The sequence below is a fragment of the Cnephaeus nilssonii genome (assembly GCF_951640355.1).
Source record: "Cnephaeus nilssonii genome assembly, chromosome: 12".
In the NCBI taxonomy this organism is placed as follows: Eukaryota; Metazoa; Chordata; class Mammalia; order Chiroptera; family Vespertilionidae; genus Cnephaeus; species Cnephaeus nilssonii.
The window spans coordinates 77,495,780-77,520,991 of NC_137083.1; the positions used below are offsets into that span (position 1 = coordinate 77,495,780).

General features: G+C 43.1%; 1 protein-coding gene across 11 annotated transcripts in view; it reads right to left on the reverse strand.

Annotated features, from left to right (window-relative positions):
- Nucleotides 1-5,608: 5,608 nt before the first annotated feature.
- The window catches only part of PRKAG2 (protein kinase AMP-activated non-catalytic subunit gamma 2), a 217,531-nt gene continuing 197,927 nt past the window's right edge, over nt 5,609-25,212 (reverse strand). For 7 of the 11 annotated variants that reach the window (XM_079786666.1, XM_079786667.1, XM_079786662.1 and 4 more), the window contains 7 exons: nt 23,948-24,002; nt 22,879-23,005; nt 20,052-20,217; nt 19,699-19,736; nt 18,491-18,637; nt 14,567-14,660; nt 9,629-10,733 (listed from right to left, as the gene is read on the reverse strand). In XM_079786666.1, the coding sequence (XP_079642792.1) occupies nt 10,702-10,733; nt 14,567-14,660; nt 18,491-18,637; nt 19,699-19,736; nt 20,052-20,217; nt 22,879-23,005; nt 23,948-24,002 (659 nt within the window). In that variant the 3' untranslated portion in view covers nt 9,629-10,701. Of the gene's footprint in view, nt 5,733-9,628; nt 10,734-14,566; nt 14,661-18,490; nt 18,638-19,698; nt 19,737-20,051; nt 21,011-22,878; nt 23,006-23,947; nt 24,003-25,212 lie in introns of those variants that run through there. The other 4 variants (XR_013814324.1, XM_079786669.1, XM_079786670.1 and 1 more) reach the window with 4 other exon arrangements.

Genomic DNA, 25,212 nt, shown 5'->3' on the forward strand with positions numbered 1-25,212 from the left:
TTTTGTGTGTGTGTTATGTCATTACAGATGTGCTATATACATATATGTTGTGTACTGAGTTCCATTGTAAAATGTATTTCTTACTGTGGTTGCCTCAGAAAGTTTGAAAGCACTGCCATAGTCTGGGAATATTAGGAGTCCAGATGGAGAAGTGCAGTTGTAAAGGACAAATTCATTCAAGAACTGTTCCAACTGTCTTGAAGTCCTTTAAAGTCTGTCAGGCCCAGGAGTCTTAAAGATTCCTTTATTCCAGAGTGGGGAGAATTTGGTTTAATAAGTAACCCAGATTATCCTAGCTAATAAAGAAGGAATATGCAAATTGACTGTCGCACCGTAACAAGATGGCTGCACCCACAGTGGAGGCAGGGATTCCGTAACACAAGATGGCTGCGTCCACAGCGGAGGCCAAGTTCCCATAATGAGCCTTAACGAGCAATCAGCAGGGACCTGAGGCTGCGTGGCGCTAGGCCAGGGCAGAGGACCTGAGGCTGCGACCCCCGCCTGGTGGGGCTTGACAGGGGACCTCAGGCCACGCCCCATGCCCCGGCGGTGGGCCATGGGACCTGAGGCTGTGCCCCCCGCCCGGCAGGGCTTGACAGGGGACCTCAGGCTGCGCCCTCTGCCCTGGCACTGGGCCAGGCAACCTGAGGCCACGTCCCCCACCCGTTGGGGCTTGACGGAGGTGGGGCTGGCTGGGTCTGGGTCCTGCGAGATTTCAAGGTGCAAGTGGGTGGGTGGGGACTTGACTCTGGTTCCTGTGGCACGCCCCAGACTCTGACAGGAGGAAGATTTTCATATACATTTTACTAATTTTCTTTCATTTCTGACACTTCTATTATAGAGAAAGGGCAAATAGAAATATTAAAATATTTCCTCTAATTAATTCCCTTTTAATGTGCACGAATTTCGTGCACTGGGTCACTAGTCTAAAATAATGGGATTGATGGTGTGAATTCACATAGAAATAACTGACTGCAGCCAGACCTTTTAGGAACACGGGTGGGAGAAATGGACTTGCTTCTAAATTCAAAGTCCTTCTCCCGATTGAGATCACTTATTAATCTTTGAGTAGCTGGAACTTCTGCCACGAATAACTTCTCTTCACGTTCTAGTCTGGAACTGCTCTGTCTTGTGGCCTCTGCATGCTGCCTTCTCTGTGTGTCCTTCCACTATGTTCTGTTTCCCCGGGAACTGAGAACGCTGTCTCTTCAATTTTCATTCCAGAGAGAGAACATGATTGGTTCAGCAGTTACCATCAGCTCTTGAGTGAGGACTCAGGCTAAACCTGTGGGTTGGCCAGGTAGGCTCTGCTGGTCTAAACCTCTGGGGTTGGTGGGTAAGGCAGTTCCTGGCAGTTATCTGAAGCATGAACTGTCCACTCTCATGGGACCATTATTAACTTTCTGTAAGCAATAACAAGTGCAATGACATCTGACTTCTAGTTCCAACATATATATTTTTAATTCCCAGGGTTAATATACAAAACTTTTTTTCTATCATTGGGTTAGACTAAGAAAGAGAAAAGTGAAAACCACTGCTATGCTTGTTTTCAGTAAAAGGACATTTGTGAAATTATTTTATGTCGGGGAGCACACGAGACGTGGCTGGAAAGTTGTAGGGAGGACACTCTGAGAAAAAGGAAGTGTGCGGAAGGCCGCCTGCCCCGTTTATCGGAATTCTGACTTAGGGGAGAGTAAAATAAGTATCGAAGGCGGCGCCTCTAATTATTCCTTGACCTTTCCAAACAAGCCTGTGCACATGCAGACCCCCAGGTGTTTACGGGAATCCTTGTGCTCAATCTCTGGATGCCCTTGCCTAGAGGACAATGTAAACACGTGTCCTCCTAAGATTTCTCACCTGCTGATTGCATCTAAAGATAAAAATTCCAATAAAGTCTAACCAGGCGGGCAATCGAGGCTGCTTGGACCCTTGAGACAGGCAAGCCCCTTAGCCCTCTCCCCCACAGTGACACTGTCGGAGTAATCTGTTCATCCGTAGTTCAGTTTTACCTTTTTAACAAGTGAAAGAGTGACCCTCAATGAAAGTAGACATGAAGGCATTTAGTTTTTAAAGTATGTGACGAAGGAAGACTGGAGAAGAACTAGACTCCCCTTAATCTTGGCACAAGCCAACCCAGACAGATCTGTTATGTGTCACAGAGGGTATTGTTTAAAGCAAACCATGCAGGTTGGGGAAACGTGCCGAGGTCATTTCATTGTGTGGTTATATTGTTGAAGGCAAGGGGACAGGTCCCACTCTTGTGGACGGGGCATGGTTTTCTCAGCAGGGCCTTGATAGGCCTGTCCTCAGCATCCTAGCATGAGGCCATCCTGGGCAAGGCAAGTCCCTGGTTTCTACTGGGATGACAGAAAATCCTCTACTCTCTGAAGCCAGGGGGCAGGCTGGCCTGAACCCTGAGGTATGGAGTTGCATGAAGTGCTCCCAGAGAGGGAATTGGAGTAAGCCAGCCCTAAGTCTGTGGATGTAAGCCACACTTGAGGGCGGAAGTCGGCTCAGCAAGGAGTTCTCAGGACAGGTCTGGGCCTATGCAGTAGTTGTAAATTGTTCTTAACTGTTAGGGGTTGAATATCCCCACCCCCCCACCCCCCGCAAGATACACTGCAGTACCATCCCATTCAGAATGTGATCTTATTTGGGAACTAGAGGCCCAGTGCATGATTGAATCATGCACGTGTAGGGTCCCCTACACACTTTCACTTTCGATCGCGGGGGAGCTGGGTGCCTGTTCGCTGGTGCACCAGGCCTGGTGCCGGAGCACACAGGCACCCAGCTCCCCCACTTTTGATGGTTCGCGGTGGGACGTGAGCTCGCTGCCCCAGAGGCCCCTTCTGTTCCGCAGCACAGCCATGGCGCAGACGCTGAGCTCGCGCTGCTGCTGGCGACGCGAGCTCAGCGTCCCACTGGCCCAATCGGCTACCCTGGCCACCCCGAGTCCCACCCCCTGCGCCTCCCACTGGCCCAATGGTGGGCGTAGCGGAGTGATGGTAATTTACATATTACCATTTTATTAGGTAGGATAGGGCTGTTGGCGTGTGTGTGTGTGTGTGGGGGTGGTGGGGGTGGGGGTGGGGGGTAATTGGTTAAGATGGGGTCATGCTGGAGTAGACTGGGCCCTGATCCAATATGACTGGTGTCCTCATAAGAAGAGAAGAAGGGACTCAGGCACACAGACACAGACAGAAGATAACAGGCAAGCCATGTGACAACAGAGGCAGAGATTGGGGTGATGCTGCCATAAGCCCAGGAACACCTGGGGCCACCAGAAGCGAGACGAGGCAAGGAGGGATTCCCTCCTAGAGACTTCAGAGGGAGCACAGCCTTGCTGACACCTTGATTTTGAAGTCTAGCCTCCAGAACTGTGAGACACCCCTGGGGGTGCTCAGGAGAGGCTTGGGTGACAATGGCCTTCAGATGTTCCTTAGATGTGGCATTTAGTCACAGTGTTCATAAGCCACCGAAAGTTGTAATTACTATTTGAGGGACATAGTCACTATTGGTTCCTCTTCCTGTGTGAAGAGTTGTCTCAGTGTTGGAGTTTCTTCCATTGGTGTGCAGGAAAAAATATACAACTTCTATTTTTAGAACACTTTCCTTCTGGAACTAAAATAACTGAGCTTTGCCCACATGTGGTGTATGGATTGACCATGGTGCCATGTCTTGGTGGGACCCCCACAACAGGGAGGGGTTGGCTGTGTGGCCCTCACTGTTTAGTGCTCAGAATATGATGATGTTTGCTTTGCATATCTGGTTCTGAGGAATTGCAGAATATATTACCTAAGTTTTGCTAAACTAAATTCAATCTCACAAAAATAGTCACTGGTCTCAAAAGAGTCTTTTCAAATAAGCCATGAATTAATAAAGATAAAAACGCAGTATAAGCAAACCTGAGAAAAATGGGAGAGCGCCTTATCTTCCTTGTGTGAGCTCTTTGCCAGCTACAGTAAAGGCACACATGACAATCTAATCATACCTGACATGAAAGTGCCCAAAAATGTTTACAAAAAAGTAAGAATCGACAGAAGCATTTAAAATATGGGTTCATGTCCACTATCATTAATGATAAGTGTAATTAGAACTGATGACATTGTAAGTATCCCTTCAAATAGCAAGACATTAATAATTAAGCATCCAAAGCACAAGGAAGACCTTACACATTTGTCTGCAACCTTTTTTCTTAAAAAAAAAAACAAAACACCCCACACATACTAAGCCTTGGTTTGTTCATTTTTCTTTTAAAAAATTTATTTATGGGTTTTTAGAGAAAGAAAGAGAGAGAGAAAGATCAATTTGCTGATCTACTTACTAGTATTTATACATTAATTGGTTGATTCTTGTATGTGCCCTGACTGGGGATCAAACCCACAATCTTGGGGTTTCTGGATGATGCTCTAATCAACTTAGCTACGTGGCCAGCGCTGTAACATTTTGTGTATGTGGAAATTTTCAAACGCATATAAAGGTTGAAAAATTAGTGCAATGAGTCCCGGCCCATCATGTTCACGGAGTCATGGACTATCCTGTTTTATCTAACCCTACCCACTTCCCCCACCCACTCGTGAATTATTTTGAAGCAAATCCTAGCCATCATACTATTTCATTCATAAATATTTCAATATTTTCTCTGAAAGATGATTCTTTTAAAAAATATAACATGCCATTTTTATATCATAAACAAGACCAATGAAAGGCTCCTCACCACCACCCAGACTATTCAAATGTCTCTTAATGCTTCATTATTATTTTAACAATTTGTTCAAATCAGAATCCAAATAAAATCCATGTAGTGAAATTGGTTTCTGTATCTCTTGCCTTTTACTTTTTAAACGTTGTTTTTAGACCTGTTTCAGATGTACAGAAAAATGGTGAGGACGGTATAGTGTGTTCCCCTGCACCCTGCACCCAGTTTCCCCTGTTAGTATCTTACATTAGTGTGGTCCATTTGTTAGAATTAATTAACAAATACTGATACATTATTATTATTATTTTGATTAATCTTCATCTGAGGATATTTCCCCATTTATTTTTAGAAAGAGTGGAGGGGGGCGGGGGGGGGCGGGGGGGGGAGAGACAGAATGAAACACCAATGTGACCAGGGCCAGGGATCGAGCCTGCCACCTTGACTGGAATCGAACCCAGGACCCTTCAATCCACAGGCCACTGCTCTATCCACTGAGCCAAACCAGCTAGGGTTGAAACATTATTATTAACCAAAGCTTATATTTCCTCAGTTGTTCCCTGCTGTCCTTTTTCTGTTCCAGAATCCCATCCGAATACCACTTTACGTTTAGTCCCCAGGCTCAGGCTTCTCCTGGGTGTAATCATGTCTCAGTTTTCTTGTTTGTGGTGACTTCGGCAGTTTTGAGGAGTGCTGGTCAGGTGTTTTATAGACTGCTCCTAAAGTGGATTCGTCTGACGTTGTTCTCAGGTTTAGTGTGGGAGTATGGGTGGGCCTCTGAGAGGAAGACCACAGAAGTAAAGCGCCATTCTCGTCACATCCTGTCAAGGGAACGGATTCCCAGCGTGGTTGTCACTGTTGGTGTTGACCTTGATCACCTGGCTCAGGGAGTGTTTGTCAGGCTCCTCCACGGGGGAGTCACTCTCGCTCTCCCTTTCCACACTCTCTCTTCAGAAGGAAGTCCGTGTGTGCCGCCTAGCAGACTGCGGGGCTAAGCTGTACTAGTTCCTTCTGCAGAAGAATTTCCTGTCGTCTCCTGGCAACAAATTTACAATGATGTATTTGAAAATTGTCTTTATTTTATGTCTCCACTTTTTATTTTGAAATAATTATAGATTAGCAGGTATTTCAAGAAATAATAGAGTTCCCACGTCCTGTTCTCTGGATGGTGACATCTTAACTAAATGCAGTACAGTATCAAAACTGAGAGACTAAAAGTGGTACAACCCACAGAACTTGTTCAGATTTACATACATTCATGTGTGTGTTGTGTGTGTGTGTGTGTGTGTGTGTCTGTAACTGTTCAGTTTTATTACATGTGATTTGTGTAACCAAAACTACATAACTGTTCCATCACCAAAAAGATATCCTTCATGCTACCTTTTTATTTTTCATTTTTGAAAAATTCTTTTTTGCTGGATATTGAATTTTAGGTAGACAGTGGTGTATATGTATGTGTGTGTATGTTTGTCCTCAAAGATGTTCCATTTTCTCCTGGCCTCAATTTTTTTCTGATGAGAAACCAGCTATCCTGTTTTTTTTATGTAATATATTCATTCCCTGCCCTGTCTGCTTTGATTTTCTTTTTATATTTGGTGTTCAGAGTTTGACTATGATGTGTTTGTGTATAAGTTTCTTGGCTTTTATGCTGTTTAAGGTTTACTAACTTTCTTTGATTTGTGAGTTACTGTTTTTGATCCAATTTGGGAAACTCCCCAACCAGTATTTCTTTTAAGTATTTTTTTCTGCCCCATATTCTTTCTCCACTCATTCTGGGACCCCAATTTCACATATACTGGACAGTTTGATAGCTTTCTACCAAAAGAGCCCTTATTCTTGTCTGTTTTCTCCTTTCTAGTTTAACGATTTTTAAAAATCTGGGTAACATATTTTTTAGTTCTAGGATTTAACATACCCAGGTTTTTTGTAGGTACTTTAACATTCTTTAAAAAAAGATTCTTTATTGTTGAAAGTATTACGTATGTCTCCCTTTTCCCCCATTGACCTCTTCCCACCCGCTCCCACCCCCCAGAACAGGCCCTCACCCCCCTTCTGTCCGTGTCCATTGGTTATGCTTATATGCATGCATACATGTCTTTTGGTTGATCTCTTAACACCCCCCTCCCACCCTTCTCTGCCTTCCCTCTGAGGTTTGAAGATCTGTTCAATGCTTCTATGTCTCTGGATTTTTTATTTTTATTTTTTAATATATTTTATTGATTTTTTACAGAGAGGAAGAGAGAGGGATAGAGAGTTAGATACATCGATGAGAGAGAAACATCGATCAGCTGCCTCTTGCACACACCCTACTGGGGATGTGCCCGCAACCAAGGTACATGCCCTTGACCGGAATCGAACCTGGGACGCTTGAGTCCGCAGGCCGACGCTCTATCCACTGAGCCAAACAGGTTTCGGCTCTGGATTTATTTTTATCAGTTTATGTTGTTCATTATATTCCACAAATGTGTGAGATCATGTGATACTCATCTTTCTCCAACTGGCTTATTTCACTTAGCATAATGCTCTCCATGTTCATCCATGCTGTTGTGAATGGTAAGAGTTCTTTCTTTTTTACCGCAGCGTAGTATTCCATTGTGTAGATGTACCACAGTTTCCTAATCCACTCATCTGCTGATGGGCACTTAGGCTGATTCCAAACTTTAGCTATTGTAAATTGTGCTGCTATGAACATAGGGGGCATATATTCTGATTGGTGTTTCTGATTTCTTGGGAAATATTCCTAGAAGTGGGATTACTGGGTCAAATGGAAGTTCCCATTTTTAGTTTTTTGAGGAAACTCCATACTGTTCTCCACAGTGGCTGCACCAGTCTGCATTCCCACTAGCAGTGCACGAGGGTTCCTTTTTCTCCGCATCCTCGACAGCACTTGTCAATTGTTGATTTGTTGATGGTTCTTTAACGTTCTTATTAGTTATTTTTAAATCATTTATCTGTCTGCTTTTATTGAATGACTTTTCTCTTGATTATAGGTCATATATTTATTTCTTTTTACATCTAGTAATTAAAAAATGTTTTTATTGATTTCAGAGAGGAAGAGAGAAGGAGAAAAAGAAACATCAATGATAAGAGAGAATAATTGATTGGCTGCCTTCTGCTGCCCCACACTGGGGATCAAGCCCACAACTCAGGCATGTGCCCTGACCAGGAATCAAACTGTGACCTCCTGGTTCATAGCTTGATGCTCAACCGCTGAGCCACGCTGGCGGGGCAGATCTAGTAATTTTTATTTTATAGTGGACATTATGGGTATGTTATAAAATTTTTGGATTATGTATCTTCTGAAAACTATTGAGCTCTGTTTTCATATTGTATGTGGTGAAAGGTATGGAGCAAAGTTCTTTTTTGCATATGACTACAGTAAGTCCTCACTAAATGTCATCAATAGGTTCTTGGAAACTGCGATTCTAAGCAAAATGATGTATAATGAACTCAATTTTACCATAGGCTAATTGATAAAAAACAAGAGTTAAGTTCCTATGGCATATATCTGCTCACAAAAACATCACCAAAACAAAAACATTTCTAATATTAAACATTAAAATAAATGTGAGCTATACATAATTCAAGAAAGATTAATAATAAAAACAAGATTTACCCAATTTTTAGTGACGCCGTGAGTGACGTGGTTGTAGTGGTGCACTCACACCCATACCCACACTCACTCAGGCTGGGTCATGTGAGACAAGTTCACCTCACTGCACACCTTTGGGATGCATGTGGGGGGAAACCAGTTCCCAGAAAACACCATGCAGTCGAGAAGAACACAGACAGTGGCCTCAGCCAGGAATCATTTTTTTCCTCATGAACATTATAATGAAATGATTTTTTTTGAAGACCTGCTGTATCCAATTGTTCCAGCACCATTTGTTGAAAAGACATTCTCCATTGAATTGCCTTCACACGTTTTCCAAAACTCAGTTGCCCATATATGGGTGGGTCTATTGCTGGACGCTCATCTGGTCTGATGTATTTGTCTGTTTTTACATCAACAGTATACTTTACTGTAGCTTATGTAATAAACCTTGAAATCAGATAGTTTTATCCTTCCAACCTTGTTCTTTTTCAGAATCGTGGCTAATCTAAGTCCTTTGCATTTCCTTTGAATTTTAGGATCGGCTTGTCACTTTCTATGAAAAGCCTGCTGGGATTTTGACTGGTACTGTTTTGAATCTATAAATCAATTTTAGGAGGACTTATATTTTAGCAAACTTGAGTATTCTGACCCATGAACAAAGTATATCACTCCACTTATTTAGGTCTTCATTAATTCTCTCAGCAATATTAGGGCTTTTTAGTGTATAGGCTATATATTTCTTTTATCAGATTTACTCTAAATATTCCATATTTGGTGCTGTTATAAAAGGGATCTTAAATTTTTTTATTTTTGATTGCTCGTTACTATATAAAATACAATTGATTTTTGATGATCTCTTATCCTTAAATTTTGCTAAACTCACTTGTTAATTTTAGTGTTTTTTTTTTGTGGAGTTCATTTGCTTCTGCACATATACCATTCCTCTTATATCTGGCCAACTAGGAATGGAAAAATTGGCAGCTAAGCACAAGAAAATCTGCATGGCCATTTTAAATTAAATATAGGGTGTCCCCAAAAATGTCTACACATGCTTTGAATAATTATAATGGCAGTGTTTATTAAAATACATTTCATTTCCAAAATTGAACTATCAGCTGTTAAAGTGTGTATACATTTCTTGGGGACACCCTGTATGGAGAGATGTGAAGTTGAAGAATCAAATCACTAAGGGTTATTTTTGGATGATGGGAAAAGGATATGAGAATTCATGTTCTCCTTTATTTGGGGAGAAATATCTAAGTGGAAAACTGCATATATAATTTTAATTAATATATGCTGAAACACATGGTATTTTAAAGAACTCCTTTAACAAAATGGTAGTTAAGATTTATTTTAATTTTTCAATCTGAAAAACAACAAACAAACCCCAAAACAAAAAAACAAACTATACTTATATGTACAATGTCAACATTTTCAGAGCACTTACACTAGGAAACTGTGTTTCTCTTCAATCGTATGACAGCACCGTATGTGCCGCAGTAACGTTTACAAAAACAATCGCGTCAGCAGTCACCCAGACAGCGTGATTTCACATTCAATGCACAGGACGTCTTCCCGGCACCCAGCTTCCTCCTCACCGCCCAGCAGAGCAGGTCCCCACGTGCTTTGAGAGCTTCGGCTTGTAAAACCCACGGTGGCTGTTTCAGAAGTCACATCCTTTCCCGACCCAAACTTAAAGAATGAGAAATTTGCCATTTAAAAATAACAACTGATGGTTTACCAATGGGCATGGTGACATTTACCCACCAAAAGAGGTGTAAAAAAATCGTATGAAAGGGAAAAATAAATACAGCGGTTGTAAGTAGTCTTGTTTACGCTACGTTTAAGAACAATTAAACATAAACGTGCCCTTAAAGTTTTAGAAAGTAGTTATTTATGGTCAAATTACAACTGCTGGACAAACCTAATGAAGGCAAACTGATTTGGTAAAGGTTCAAAGACTCACACGCCAGCAGGCATTTCCTTCCCCACGCGCCGCGCCGGCTGCCACGAGCAGCGTGGCGACCTGCCGCTGCGTCCGACATAAGGCACTAGGTCTGAGGATGCCGCACACTCGCCTTATGTCACGTTTCCTGTTCCATACCAGTGAATTCTTGGAAATAAAAAAATAATAAACATTTCAGGACACAGTGCACTTTAATGACATACAGCACTTGAAATCTTTCAGACAGAGGTCTGAAAATAGCCTTTTAATGCAAGCCTGACCCTTCAAAAACATATAGTCCTCTTTTTTTATGCTTAGTTTCAACATCACTGGAAAAAATACCCATCACTAAACCCTGATATACATTCTTGGCCATTTTCCTCTCTTCCATGGCGTCAGTGTTCATGAGGCAAAGCGTGACCCAGAATCTTAGTTCAAGTCCTGCAAGGGCTCCATTCACAAAAGTCATTCGGTTTTCGGCTCCTTTTGTTTGACACCTGTCAGTAGAAGGAAAATGAAAGTTACAAAGAGAGATCGAAGTCCCTGACAGCACGCGCTCCTCCACATTGGAGGCCCCTGTGTGCTGGGCAATGGACGGGCAGGGACTGAGCAGTGGGCTCCAGGCTCCCACCCCTACCCACCATGACTGCAGCATGCTTTCAATCGGTATCACGTATTGTCATTCTAAATATGCGAGATTAATTCAGAAAAGGATTCTGCTGATAAAGAATTGTAAAATAAATGTGTATTTACATTTTAGTGAAGATGCAAAGTACTTCCACTGTACATATAAAAGTGTCTTAAAAAAAGCATTATACACAGTTAAGGATAATTGCACATAACACCAACTTGATCTGGCCAGGATATTTCAAAATGGGTTGGGAGAGTTATTGTTTTTTCTCATCACAGCAGCTTCTCTCCCATTTTCTTAGCAGACACTCAACTTTTAAAAGAGATTAACAATCTATAAAAAAATAAGGGGGCAACCCTGGCCAGTGTGACTCAGTGGTTAGAGCGTTGGCCCTCACACTGAAGGGTTGCAGGTTCAATTCCCAGTCAAGGGTATGTACCTGGGTTGCAGGTTCCATCCCTGGCCCCTGGGGGGTGTGTGGGAAGCAACCAATGTATGCTCTTTCTCACACCTCTCCCCCCCCCCCCCTTCTACTTTCTAAAAAATCAATGAAAAATATACCCTTGGGGTGAGGATTAACAAAAAATAAAAATAAATAAGGGACTAAAAAATTGTGGCTAATGCCCTCTGTATGTGTAGATACTTAGATTCATTTGGGGAGTCTGAGTTAAGTTTGGCAATGAACTAGCTTTTTGAAAGAGGGACAATGTCATTATATTATATCAGTATCCTTCATGGGGAATTGTGTCCATTATCGGTGAAAAGAATAACTCTGGTACCTCTTATTCACATAACAGTAGATGCTTTAAACGTACATCTTGATTATTCCATAGACACCCACCCAACAGTGCTCTCCTGGGTATGGTGCTTACACGCATGGTTTTGGTTTCAACTCCAAGTACCTCGGAAGGGCCCGAGGGCCTGTATCGGCCTGCGCATTTCTAGTTGAAGGAACAGAGGGGCCGATGAGGTGAGCAGCTGGCACACACGCACAGCTCTCGGGGATCCCGGGGCGGGGCTCACCAGGCGGACCCCGGGACGCTTATTCCAGGCCGCTCCCACGCACGGGAGCTTCAGGCCCGGCTGCTGACCTGTCCCGGCAGCCCCCGCGTTCTGACAGGTCTGCTCCCAGTGTTCACTTGTCGTTATAGGAACACAGAGCGTTCTCCTAAACCGACAGCATTATCCACTCTATATTATAAAGACTTCTAATTCGGCTCCCCGTCTTTATCACCCCCTCTGTGGTAACAGACGTTTCCAATTCCTGCTGCACGGCAGGTCCCTCTCCCTAGAGGAGCATTAATGACTGAAGAGTTTTAAATATCAAATCTGGATGGAAATGTAAACCCATCCAGCCCAATGGGCTCATGGTGGAAGACATGAAGGCACAGGGAGGATAAAGAACTGCACTGTTTACTCCGAGTTTGCGATGCACAACGGATCTTGGCTGCAGGGACAGCCGAGAGCCTTCCTCCACCGGGAGGGGGTGCCTTTCTCTGGGGGTGCCCTCTAGGTTCTGTGCCCACATGGATGCCTCTGCCCGGAGAGGAGGCCTCTTCCTAAGTGCAGGAAGGGCTGTTCGCTGTCTATACGTGTCATCCCTCTCTGGCTGGGTCCGCTCCTCAGCTGGACGCTGCCTCGGAGGGCTGTCCACTGCCCACATCGCTGTGGCTCACGGCCAGTGCTTGGAGCATTCCACTGCACGAGCAGAACAAACCGGTCCATTCTTCTGCTCAAGGAGACCTGGCTTGTTTCCAGCTTTAGTTTAATGCTATGAACAATCTCACATTCATTTATTCTTTTTATCAACATTTCATGATTATAAAGGTTATCATGAGTTTCATGTTCCCTAATATCTGAAATTTTAAAGTGACCACACCGGGCCCCATGTCTGGTTTCTGATTCGGAAGGTGTGGGGGGGCCCTCGGTGTACATTTCTGACAAGCCCAGGTGCTGCTGCTGCCCTGGGCCCCGTGTGTCCCTGCTCTACTGGAATCACAACCTTGGGGTTCCCACTCAGGGAATGTGATGCCTTCTCATGGGCGGTGGGGACTCCTGAAGGGCGGCATCTTTAGGTGAGAGGTCAACTGTAAAAACTAGTCTCAGCTAGTTTGATTTCTGAATGAAAGAAAAAATCAATACTGTAACGTAGTACACACACTTGAATGTTTAACTTCTAAGAGTTCAAAGTGCATGTCACTTGACTCCTGTCTTAGCATTCTTGGACTTGGTCTGTGTGGCCCAAGGGTGGGTTGTTTGTATTTTTTAAAAAAATATATATTTTTACTAGAGGCCTGGTGCACAAATTCGTGCACAGGTGGGGTCCCTCATCCTGGCCAGCGATCAGGGCCAATTGGGGGGTGGGATGGGGGCTGGCCAGCCGGGGGGAGGGACCATGGGAGGTTGGCCAGCCACTGAGGGGAGGGACCGTGGGAGATTGGCTGGCCATGGGAAGTTGGCTGTGGGAGCGCACTGACCACCAGGGGGCAGCTCCTGCACTGAGTGTCTGCCCTCTGGTGATAAGTGCACGTCATAGCAACCGGTCAACCGGTCACTTAGGCTTTTATTTTTATTTTTATTTTTTTTAAGAGTTTTTTTTTTCTTTTATTGATATTTTACAGAGAGGAAGGGAGAGGGATAGAGAGCTAGAAACATCGATGAGAGAGAAACATCGATCAGCTGCCTCCTGCACACCCCCCACTGGGGATGTGCCCACAACCAAGGTACATGCCCTTAACCGGAATCGAACCGAGGACCTTTCAGTCCGCAGGCCGACGCTCCATCCACTGAGCCAAACCGGTTTCGGCCACTTAGGCTTTTATATACACAGATTGATTTCAGAGAGAAAGGTAGAGGGAGAGATAGAAACATCAATGATGAGAGAGAATCATTGATTGGCTGCCTCCTGTATGCCCCCCACTGGGGATCGAGCCTACAACCCAGGCATGTGCCCTTGAGCGGGATCGAACCTGGGACCCTTCAGTCCGCAGGCCAACGCTCTATCCACTGAGCCAAACCGGCTAGGGCTGTGTTGTTTGTATTTACTGGGGGCAGGGAGGGGAGGAGGGGGAAGAAAAGGAAAGGGGCTGGCGGGTTTAGGACCCCTAAGTCCCCCCACTATTAAACGAGTGACACAGAAGGAACACCAACTCTTTTCCAAGGCTGCGCCACCCTGCATGCTTCCGGCTGGGACCCGGGGGCAGGCTCAGAGCGAATCTGGCAAAAATGAGTTTAGCCATCAGTGCTGTTTGGTGGTTAATTAATTTCTATGCACTATTCATGGAAAAAAGTCTGTTATGTCTTTTGATTTATATATTCAACACACTAGAAAGTCATTTTGTTTTTGAAGTGTAGATGGTGTCAACAGTTAGAACCCAAAGAATTTCCCTCCTGTTTTCCAGTTAGCAATCCTAAAAAGAAAGCAAAACTGAAGGGTCTTAGCTTTTTAATGGAAAAGGTTCTGATGAACTTGGCAATGAATCCTCGATTATTCGGGCACTGCTGGGCAGAGAGGGGCTGAGTCAGGATACTTTCTACTAACTTTTCTCTTACTCAGGTAGAAGAATAAAACTCACAACCACAAAGGAAATGAAAATGGTTTACAGAGGAACGCACAGAAGCACCCTCCGGAGGAGGAGCAGTGGCCTGCGTGCCCTGCCTCTGTCTCAGGAGGGGAAGGTCAGAAACTGGCCTTTGTACCTGGTGGGGTGAGGATGAGGGCTTGCAGAATATCTGACAGGGAAATAATACCCACAATACTATCTGCTTCATTCACTACCACCAGCCGATGGACCTGCAAACAAGAGAAAAGTAGGCCACGTAAGCAAGTTTAAATAAAACACTTTAAAATGGAAAAATAGGAAAAAAATATCTTTCAGATACTCTACAGTGAATCCATCCCACAAATCACAGAAAGTAACAGCATACAGAAACACGGGAAGGTCTTTGGCTCTGCAGTTCAAATGTGATGCTGATCTGCTCGACGACTTTTTTTTTTAAATTTAAGATTTTAATCTTCTATTGGTTTTTAGAGAGGAAAAGGGAAAAACATCAATGTGAGAGCATAACATCCATCGTCTACCAGGGATCGAGCCCGAAACTTGGGCATGTGCCCTTACCGGGACTCCAACCAGCAACTTTTTGGTACATGGATGACACCCAACCAACTGAGCCACATCGGCCAGGACTGCCTGACCACAAAAAAAAAAAAAAAAAAAAAAAAAAAAAAATATATATATATATATATATATATATATATTGATATATATATATATTGATATATATATATATATTGATTTCAGAGAGGAAAGGAGGAGAGAGAGAGAAACATCAATGATGAGAGAATCATTGATTGGCTGCCTCCTGCACGCCCCCTACTGGGGGATTGAACCCGCAACCCGGGCATGTGCCCTTGACCGGAATCGAACCTGGGACTCTTCAGTCCTCAGGCCGATGCTCTATCCACTGAGCCAAACTGGCTAAGGGCATGCCTGACTTCTTTTATGAACAATTTAGCCAGCCATGTCCAGCTGAGTTTTCAAATTTCACAATATTAGTATATGAAAGATACAACTCAAAACATGAAGTACAATGTAGCTATCATATTCTCTTAAACAGTTTTTATTTTTAAAAGTATCTCAGTTTCTAACAACTGTCAGGTTCTGTTTCACGTGGGTAAAAGTCCAAATGAGCACTAATAGGCCACTGCCCTGGGATTGTTTTTTATTTTTTTTATCATGTCTCTATGAAGTTCATATATTAATAATATTCAGAGGATAAATGAATCAGTAAAGCAAAGTAGGTTATAGTCATGTCTCTTTTTCTACTTGAAAGTCTTTTATAAACAAGTAGGTCATGTTCTGAGGTATTACTCTAGCGAAGCATCCTTAGAGCAGGAAAGGACGGAGAACATCCCACGTCAGATTTAAAAGCTTGAGAACTTACTACCGGTCAGTTCCTTTGGAGACCTGCTCCTCCATATGGAACCATTTAACGCCCTGGTCCCCCTGGCACAGAACGGGGATGCAGGAGGGAGATGGGAAGGGGGGAAGTTGTTTTTATATTTTGTCTTTTTTGTTGTTGTTTACACGGCCTTCTCCCCTTTGGCGATATCAGCTTGTTCTCTATACCTATGGGTCTGTTTTCTGTTTTATTTATTCATTTATTTTTTTTAGAGTCCACATATAAGTGAAATCATATGGTATTTGTGTTTCTCTAACTTATTTCACTCAGCATAATACTCCCTAGGTCCATCCATGTTGTTACAAATGGCAGGATTTCATTGCTTTTTATTGCAGCTGAATAATATTCCATTGCATATATGTCCTTTATCCATTCATCTATCGATGGACACTTAGGGTGCTTCTATATCTTGGCTGTTGTGAATAATGTTACAGACACATGGGGTGCATATATCTTTTCAAATTAGTGTTTTCATGGAATTGCTGGCTCATAATGTAGTTCTATTTATAAATTTCTGAGGAGCCTCCATGCTGTTTTCCATAGTGGTTGTACCAATTTACATTCCCATTAACGGTGCAAGAGGGTTCCCTTCTCTCCACATTCTTGCCAACACTCGTTCTTTATTGATTTATTGCTATTAGCCATTCTGACAGATGTGACGTGATATTTCATTGTGGTTTTATTTTGCATTGCCCTGTGGATTAATGATGTTGAGTATCTCTTCATGTCTGCTGTCCATATGTATGTCTCCTTTGGAGAAATGTCATCACTGGTACTGCATACCCTTCTCCTAACGAACTATGATGAAGCTGAAAATTGTTTTTTTCCCCCTCTGAGAAGTCACCTGGTGAAAGAAATTATTTTAATGAGGAAAGCCAGGATGGATAAGTTGAGAAAACCGTTCAATTACATATTTTCCTCAATGACCTATTTCATATGACAATGATATTTCTTTTGTTCACCAGATGAACTTCAAGGACTAGCCAGACACTTTTTTCTTCTACCTGATGTGACAGGTGCTCACAGAGAGCTAGGGACACAGAGGAGCTCGGCGCAACCAGAGCTCTGTCACCCAGAAACAGTCGCTGTTACCACCGTGGTGGGGTTCTGCTGACTGCTTTTCTATGTGTGCGCATGTGTGTTCCACAAAGAATCATGCCGTTATGTGGTACTGTAATGGCTTTTTCTCTTAGCAATATCTTGTTAATGTTTTTCTATAGCATCAACATTCTTTAACATGAATGTTAATCGTTATAAAGGATTCCACCATTTGGATGTCCATTGTGCTTATAAATAGGAAGGATGCCTTATCTATTTCTGATTATCATCTTCAAAAGGCACACAGTTCTAAGGACATTAATAAAAAAGTTAAGGCATATTCCTAAGTCAGTTACACCTCTTTGCAAAACAAGTAGTGATGGATATTAAATTCGGGTAGAAAAAGGAAAGACTCTCCCAGGCGGTGTGGCCCAGTGGCTGAGCCTCAACCTATGAACCAGGTCACAGTTCAATCCCCGGTCAGGGCACATTTCCAGGTTGAGGACTCAATCCCCAGCCGGGGGCATGCAGGAGGCAGCTGATCAGTGATCCTCTCTCATCATTGATGTTTCTATTTCTCCTTCTCCCTTCGTCTCTGAAATCAGTAAAAATCTATTTTAAAAAAAGAAAAGAGACAGGGAAGACTTCATATTGAGATTTTAGTGACACCCTGCCAGCCATGACAGCTGAAGCTGGGGAGTCACCTCGGAGGAGGGCAGGAGGCAGGGCTGGGTGGGTTCCGCAAGGCTGGCTCCCAGGATGGAGCACGGCGCCCTGCTTCTCACCAAGCTTTCAGAAAGCAAGCTAGTCGCTTGTTATCAGCTGTAAAATAATCGGGTACTTTTATGCTTGGGCTGCGCTCTTGCAATTTATGATAATCATCAAAGCAGACTTATCGTCATGAATTGATTTTGCCTAATTAGGGGTTGTTCCAGAAGGAACATGGTTGCATCCTTCAGTCCTAGAGGGATGAAAAGGAGAATATTCCTCTTCCTGTCTAACAAGGAAAGGAAAAAAATGATTTTAGGAATGGGCACACTGAGTTAGATAAATGTCTAGTAACCTCGTCTCCTGGCCCTCGGCACTCACGTCCGTTATACTTGAAAATCCTACAGCGGTAAGTATAATGGGACATGAGTGCCGAGGGTCAGGAGACAGGGTTACTAGACATTTGCTATTGACCTAAATCGTGAGGGAGAGGTACTGAGGGGGGAGAGAGAAAATTACTTTAACTTGAAAAAATCAGAATAAATTTTATCATTTACTTTGTTAAAACCATATAATTGCACCTTTTTAACTTTTGATTTATAAATACCCATTGCCCTAATGGAACTTGAAGCTCTTGGGACCTGTTTCTTCAAGTATGTATTTTTTAAACATGGCAGTATCTTACCAGTTTACTTGATATCAGGACTTATAAATTGCATTCAATGAATATTTACAGATGACCCACTATGTGCCAGGTAACATGCTAGGTTCTGGAACAGGGAACTGTGTCCTCCCACTGAACTTGAAGGTGGCCCCATGGGCCAGTCCTGAGATTCACAATTCCTGAGGCGCCATTCACTGGTTACAGCTCCTGTGACTTGGGTGGGGGAAAGGAATGTGGAACAGCCATCTCACCTCCGCTCTTACTATTCTATCCACAATGGTCTCCAATATTTCCAGCTTGCTGCACTTGACCACGCCCTCGAAATACTGGGACCGGTGCTGAAGCGCCTGGGTCACGGTGATATCTAGGTTATTGTATGTTTTTTCAGCAGCAAGGTTCTGTAAAAAAGTACCAGAATGCATTACGTGCTTTCATTTAAGTTCACACTGGTGACCGTGATTAGTAAGTTTAAAACCACGGGATTTTAAACACATCAATGCTTATGCAGTACCAGCACACCAGCTTGTAATGTGTCATCGCAGTGAGAATTAAAGCTTACAAGGCGGACCTTAATCGTGGAGCAACTTTGTTAATTTGACCGCATGTCCTCCTAAAGGTTTCCCCTGCTCCCCAAGGCTCCTTCCTGAATAAATCATCTTTTGAGAGTTGGACTAATGGAGGGTGAAGAAGTGTCAATGGACTCTCCCTAGGAGCCCCTAGGGATTCTCATTAACCTGAGCAGGCCCCACTCAGCCAAATTCCAATGAACGTATTTTCTGGCGTCTCTTATGTTAAACAGAAGAGGATGAGACAGAGGCCTTGGGATAGCTGCAAAGGAGCGGTTAAGGCCGGGGTCAATATTATGGCCCCAATGATGCGCACATGTGGCACTACCAAGTTTCAGTTCCCATTCTTAGAAGGAATGGAAGGCTCTAGGGAAGTACATTTAAAATGAATGAGAAAAAAAGCATCATGTGGAAAGAGGGAGCACCAAACTCAACCTAGATTTAAACCAGGGATTTACCTAACTACCTGGTACATTTGCTGTCGTCTTTAGAACAGTTGTCCCCAGTCATCAAACAACGGGATGCACGTGACTACAAGTTCATGTGCACTAAGTTCGGATGCACTAAACACGTGCCCATTGGTGGAATAAACAACGTCTCCACATAGAACAAAGGCCATTTAAAATATATACGCATGCTGTGGTGATGGATAAACTCTACCAGACATGTATTGAAAAGACAAAGATTTATAAAATACTACTAGTATATTATTCATTGCTAAACCAATGAATGTTAAAAGTACAATTACTACAGGGCATCTATGGAATTCTCTGATAAGATCTTTACACTCCAAAAAGCTAGAAATCATTAAAAGATGGAAAAACCACAAAAACAAATTAGTATGTTTTAAATGCATTTTAGATGACAGGTTTAACAAAATTAAAAATACTTACAATTACATCAAATTTGGAATAAATATCTACGACTTTCCCTAAAATGAAAATATATGTTAGAAAAGTATCTTAGGAACAAAAAATAACATTTAAAATCAATCTTAACTAGGCCATGATTAAGAATTACATATTGCTAAATAGAACTAGCGTGTCTATTTTTAAATGAACATGAAATCCTGTATTAATGGCAAGTGTGAAAATATGCCAGTTTAAAGTTCTTATTATCTGGAGTGCTCCTCAGTGCTGCATTTATTCACCATGTCTGAATGTTCATTTCCCCCACTTAGCTCAGGTGCGAGGCCATCTGACAGTAACTTTACTGAGATAGTTTTTCTGTTTATGGCCAAACAGACCTGACTCGTCCACAACAGGCAAGGCGGACACTCGTCTCTCCACGAAGACGTTCAGGGCTTTGATGATGGGCGTGTCGGGGTGGATGAAGGCGATGTTGTGGTAGGTCCCGATTCCCAGTGCGTCCAGGTTCTGCTTCATGAAGGCGGGCTTTGGCATGTCGGACATCTGAACGGGAGGACAAGGGCAAATGCTCTAGACCCAAACAGGCCTCCTTCAGGCTCACATATCCACACGAATAAAAGCTAGCGCGACAGATTCAAGCCAGGCTTTTCTAACCATCTGAATCAATACGAAAATGTTACACTAAGAATTGTCTTTTGTTCAAACCAGTTTATTTAAGTCCAGTATCGTTAACTACTTAGTAAAATACTGCAAAGTACTAACAGTGTAACATTTCCCCCTTCTCTCTGCCCACTGAAAAGAGGATAGAAGGGAACAACAGGTCTCTTTGGAAGTTAAGACCCGGAAGCCACCAAGAATCCTTATTGGTAAGTATTCACGGGAAACCCCTGCTCCCGGGGCCTCACTAGGTAATACTTATGGGAACCCACACATTCCCAAACCCACGTGTTTGATGGTGGCGGTCCGAGCTGTGAGCTCGTCCTCACACCACCCGCCTCCACTCACACCCGGAACTCTCCTTTGGAGGACTCCGGTTTTTGTCTACTAGGAATGAAGGACAAGCCAACTGAACAGAATTAAAAAACCCTTGAAAAGTTAACTTTTCTTTTTTTTCACGGCTGTTTTAGAGGAGGAGGGAGAAGTCAGAAGAGAGAGGTCTAGGGTCACATTTGATTAAAACAAAATAGGGTCTATGGTTTCAAAAGTCCACCTTTTATACAGGGTATAGCTGATTCCATCCTCCTGGTGTACCTTATAATTATCGGGAAAGATGAACAATTAGAAGAAACAAAATGTTCAAGTCAAAGAGTTCATCAATATTCAAATCATGAGACTCCTAGAAATTTAGAGAGAAAAAAGAAAGCCCTATTAGGTCATCTAGCCCGTTGTGATGCAGGAAAACCCTGTTCCATACCGTGTGCTTAGGCTGGCGGTCACATGTCCCCAGGGGAGCACTCCCCTTCTCAGAAAACGAGCTCACACTTCAGTAAAAGTCAGATTTTGAAACTCCTCTAAAGTCCTGTATTTTGATCAGAAAACCTCTGGCTATTCAGCTATTCTACCCGCATGGCTCTCATTACCATATTGGCCCAAATACAAGGCAGTGCCAGCAGAGGCAGCCTCCTCTCGTTTTCTAGGGGAGAAAACACCAGAGGCCTGTCTCAAAGGGCTGCTCCCTTCCCACGGCAGCGAAGCCGGGGAAGGTGCCGGAACCTGACCACTTCGCCCCGAGTCACTGGCCTCAGAGTCACTGGACTCGGGGTGGGGGATGGGGGAGAAGGGCTGAAAGGCTGCTGGTCAGCCTGCCAGCAGTGAGGAGGCAGCCACTCAGCCTGGCTGGGTTCCATCACTTATAAATGGGATTAATAAAAACACCTACCTGAGAGGGTGGTGGTGAGGGTTAGATTCATCATGTGACCTGCTTAGGACAGTGCCTAACTTACTGTAAATGCTGAACAGTATTTAGCTCTTGGGATGAGAATTACTTTAAAATGCTTCTCGAAGGGGTAAATTGGGCTCGGGCCTGTGGCCCTTCATGCCCGCCCACCCCGGTCCTGTGAAAGCTCGTTGCTAAGGTGACTTCGTTCCCAGCTCATCTGCTGTCAGGTCTGACCAACAGCACCTCCATGTCCCCAATTCTTCCTCCCTGGATCATCTTTCTACCAAACCTCATGCCTTTCTGTAAATGACGCTTCTCCTTCCTACCTTCTTCCTTAGCATTAATTTAAACATGAGGAGTGTTACTTTTCCACGTAAACTATTCAAATATGGGACTGGTTTGACGGACAGGAGTTTCTCCCAGTAACTACACGCTCGGTGCTCTGTCCCGCAGAGGTGGGCGGTGTTCCCCACTCCAGCACGCCATTCCATTGCCTTATTGAAGCAGTGGGCAAGGAATGGGGGAGCTAATCTGAGGCACATTGTTGATGTCTAGTAAGTTAAAAAAAAAAAAAAAAAAAGGCCCTTCAAATGATCTCTTCTGAACCATGAATGAAGCCGCCTATTGGTTCTAGCTGACCAATTACCTGTAACGTCAAATTCAGTGCATGTCCTTAACAGGAAAAAAATCAAATTCAGTGCCTATCATTAAAAGGAAAAATTTAAAGCCCTCTTGTGAACACTCGGTCCCTCTGAGCTCTTTGAAACCTGCCGACCGAAGAGGGTCTAAGTTTTGGATGATTATGAAACCATTTGTATGATTATGAAGTGCAGTTGAGAAGACTTACAGATGACACAGCCCTAATTTGGACCAACATGGTATTCTCTTGCCAAAATTTCATTTGCTTTGGGTTTCCCTCACGGCTGCCGTTAAGCCAATTCTGGGGGCAGTACTTTTGAATATATGTTTCCAAAACCACGATCCCAATAAAGCAGCGGAAGGCAACCTGCTATAAATATTGGCTCAATTTATCTTGTGTAGTAATTCCTCAATTAGACTTGCAAATTAGAATATTTTAGGTGACAAAATATTCTAATTTAAACAGAGAATTCCAAGTGTTTTATTATTTGGATATTTTTTAATTGGAATCAACTTTTGAGAATGTACAATTCAAATAGCAGTAAGTTGAGAAACTGAAGTTTAGAAATGGAGACCTCACAACTAACGATTTCTGCTACTGAGGGCAACAGGACCCAATTTACTTGAAGTAAATTAGTTATAAAGTAGATGCAGCTATGTCTTTAAAAACACTAAAAACTACTTACAAAAAGCTGGAGGAACTTGAGGATTCTTTTGTGGGTAAGTATATAAAGTGCATTCCCACTGATAGGGTCAATAACTGGCAATCTGTGGATTTTATTTTTGATCAACGAGTTTACAGCATCGAAGAGGCTGCGGGAAAAGCCATTAAAGTTGTTAGGAGGCTTTCAGGACAAATTAGAAAGCTTGGACCACCCCTGCTTTCAGTGTTGTTATATTACAATCATAAGAGGTCGAATGACTTAAAACAGTGGTTTGGAAAAGTTTTAAAGTGGAGATCTCAGTAAATATTCTGATTTTTTTCCCCACAATCTGTGCTAATAAATCTCAAACACAAGTGTGAGCTACAAATCTCTGGCGGTTTTCTAGAAGCACATTTACTGCTTTTATTTGAGAAATGACAGACGCCAACCCCTAGGAAAGCTAACGGGCGACACCAGCAGCGGCAGAGGCAGCTGTGGGGGGCAGGCCTGGGCCAGCCACTTCTGGGCAGCTCTGTTCTCTCCGGTGACTGCCAACCAGGAGGCATGGTAGGTGTGTCTGTTGGGATTTGGAAATAAAATACTAAAAATCAATATTCCAGTTTTTCTCGCTGGGGTTCTAGAGTTAAGAATGCTTTCAGATAAGCGTGGAAAAAAAATGTAGGGACTGGAAGACTTCGGAGAGGGCAGCCCTTCTCCCGGGCCCCCTCCGGACCCGTGGCTGAGAGACTGACTTTTCAGCTTCACAGCAGTCCGCATGCTGCGCACTCCCGGGCAACTCCCCCCGACGGTCTCACAGGTGGGGGCAGAGCCAGGGATCTGCAGTCCTAATGGGCTGTCTAGGTGATTTCTGCTGCCGGTGACCTGGACTTTCAAACTGCTTAGCATGACCAGCTCCCTAGTCCATTATCAATCCCGTGCATCAATAACAGCTGTGATTTTTATTATCTCTAGACTTACGGAATTTAATATTTGGAATTAAGGAGGCTGGCCCTTATCTTGATAAGAAAAATCTGTTAACCAATCAATCATCGTAACAAAACAGATGGATCTGAGTGAATGTTTTCAAAGGAGAAAAACGGCCCAAGTTTACCTTGCATCTGGAGATATATTCACTAAAGGCTTAAATGTTTCTTGTAAATAAAGCTCTGTATTTACAGAAAGAAAAGATGTAATTAGTAACATATTTGCTGTTTGCAATGACTACATAAATTAAAATACTCCTCAATTTATAGATAATAATTAAAGACCCAAATCAAATTTCACTGACTGAACACTATCCTGTTAATTATAGTTATGGCTATTTTAAGTAACTCTCAAACTGGATGTTGCCTCTGTGGACAAGTTAAATATTTAAAAATATTACAAGAGATGCTGCAAAAACAAGAAGCCAAGAAACCTGATAAAAGCGATGCCAGCAGAGGGCACTAGATGCTACCATGTTCCGGCCACCCTCAGGAGCGGAAGCATGAACGAAGCCATTTAGAACTAATTCTTGTAAGTTAAAAAATAAAAGCTGCAACAGACACTGTTTCCGAAATGTCATTAAGTTTGATTTTACCAAACTAATGCTCAAAATTCACTGCATCCCAGGGACGCTCTCTAGTGTAGAAATTATCTTTGTAAAGATCAACTAACTTACTGAGGTTTCTATACAGAAGGCATTCAAGGATGTGTTGACACTGTTATTAGTGCTGAATAACCATGTAATGTTAAAATGTAAATGTACTTAAACCTGGCCTAAGATGACTTATACAGTAGAATTTGACAAGAAGTAACTGTCTTGGTGTTGTTATATGCACTTTCACATCATAACAGGCAGTGCTAAGATATGGATCCCATGCTGGCTTTGTTTAGTTTGACTTGATAATGCCATCATAAATCAAACCTACCATGCAATGAAACTTCTAAATCACATGGAATTAACAGTCCCCTAGCCCTTTAGAGAATTCCACTGGATGTTCACATTTCACAGCTAGGCACAAAGGTTGCTTATCATACCAAGCGGACTATGGGAACTACAAAGCGAAATTTCAATTTTAAATTAAAAAATTTCCTTCAACTGGTCCCTCCATTTCTCTCTAGGCGCCCCCCGCCCCAAGACTCCCTCCTCAGTGATTCCCACCAGTCCTTTATCTAAGGTATTCCTGCTGACAGTCCTTGGCCGCCCACCTCCGCTCCAATCCAGCATGATGCGTCTCGCTGACACAGAACAGTTTCACAATTGTGCAACTTGAAATGGCCCCATTTCAGAAAGGGTACCGTGATTACAGAGGGTGAATTTCAATGTTACAAACAAAACGAAGCCATCGGGACATTACTTTCATGTTATCTGATCCCAATCATCTAGTTCAAGGT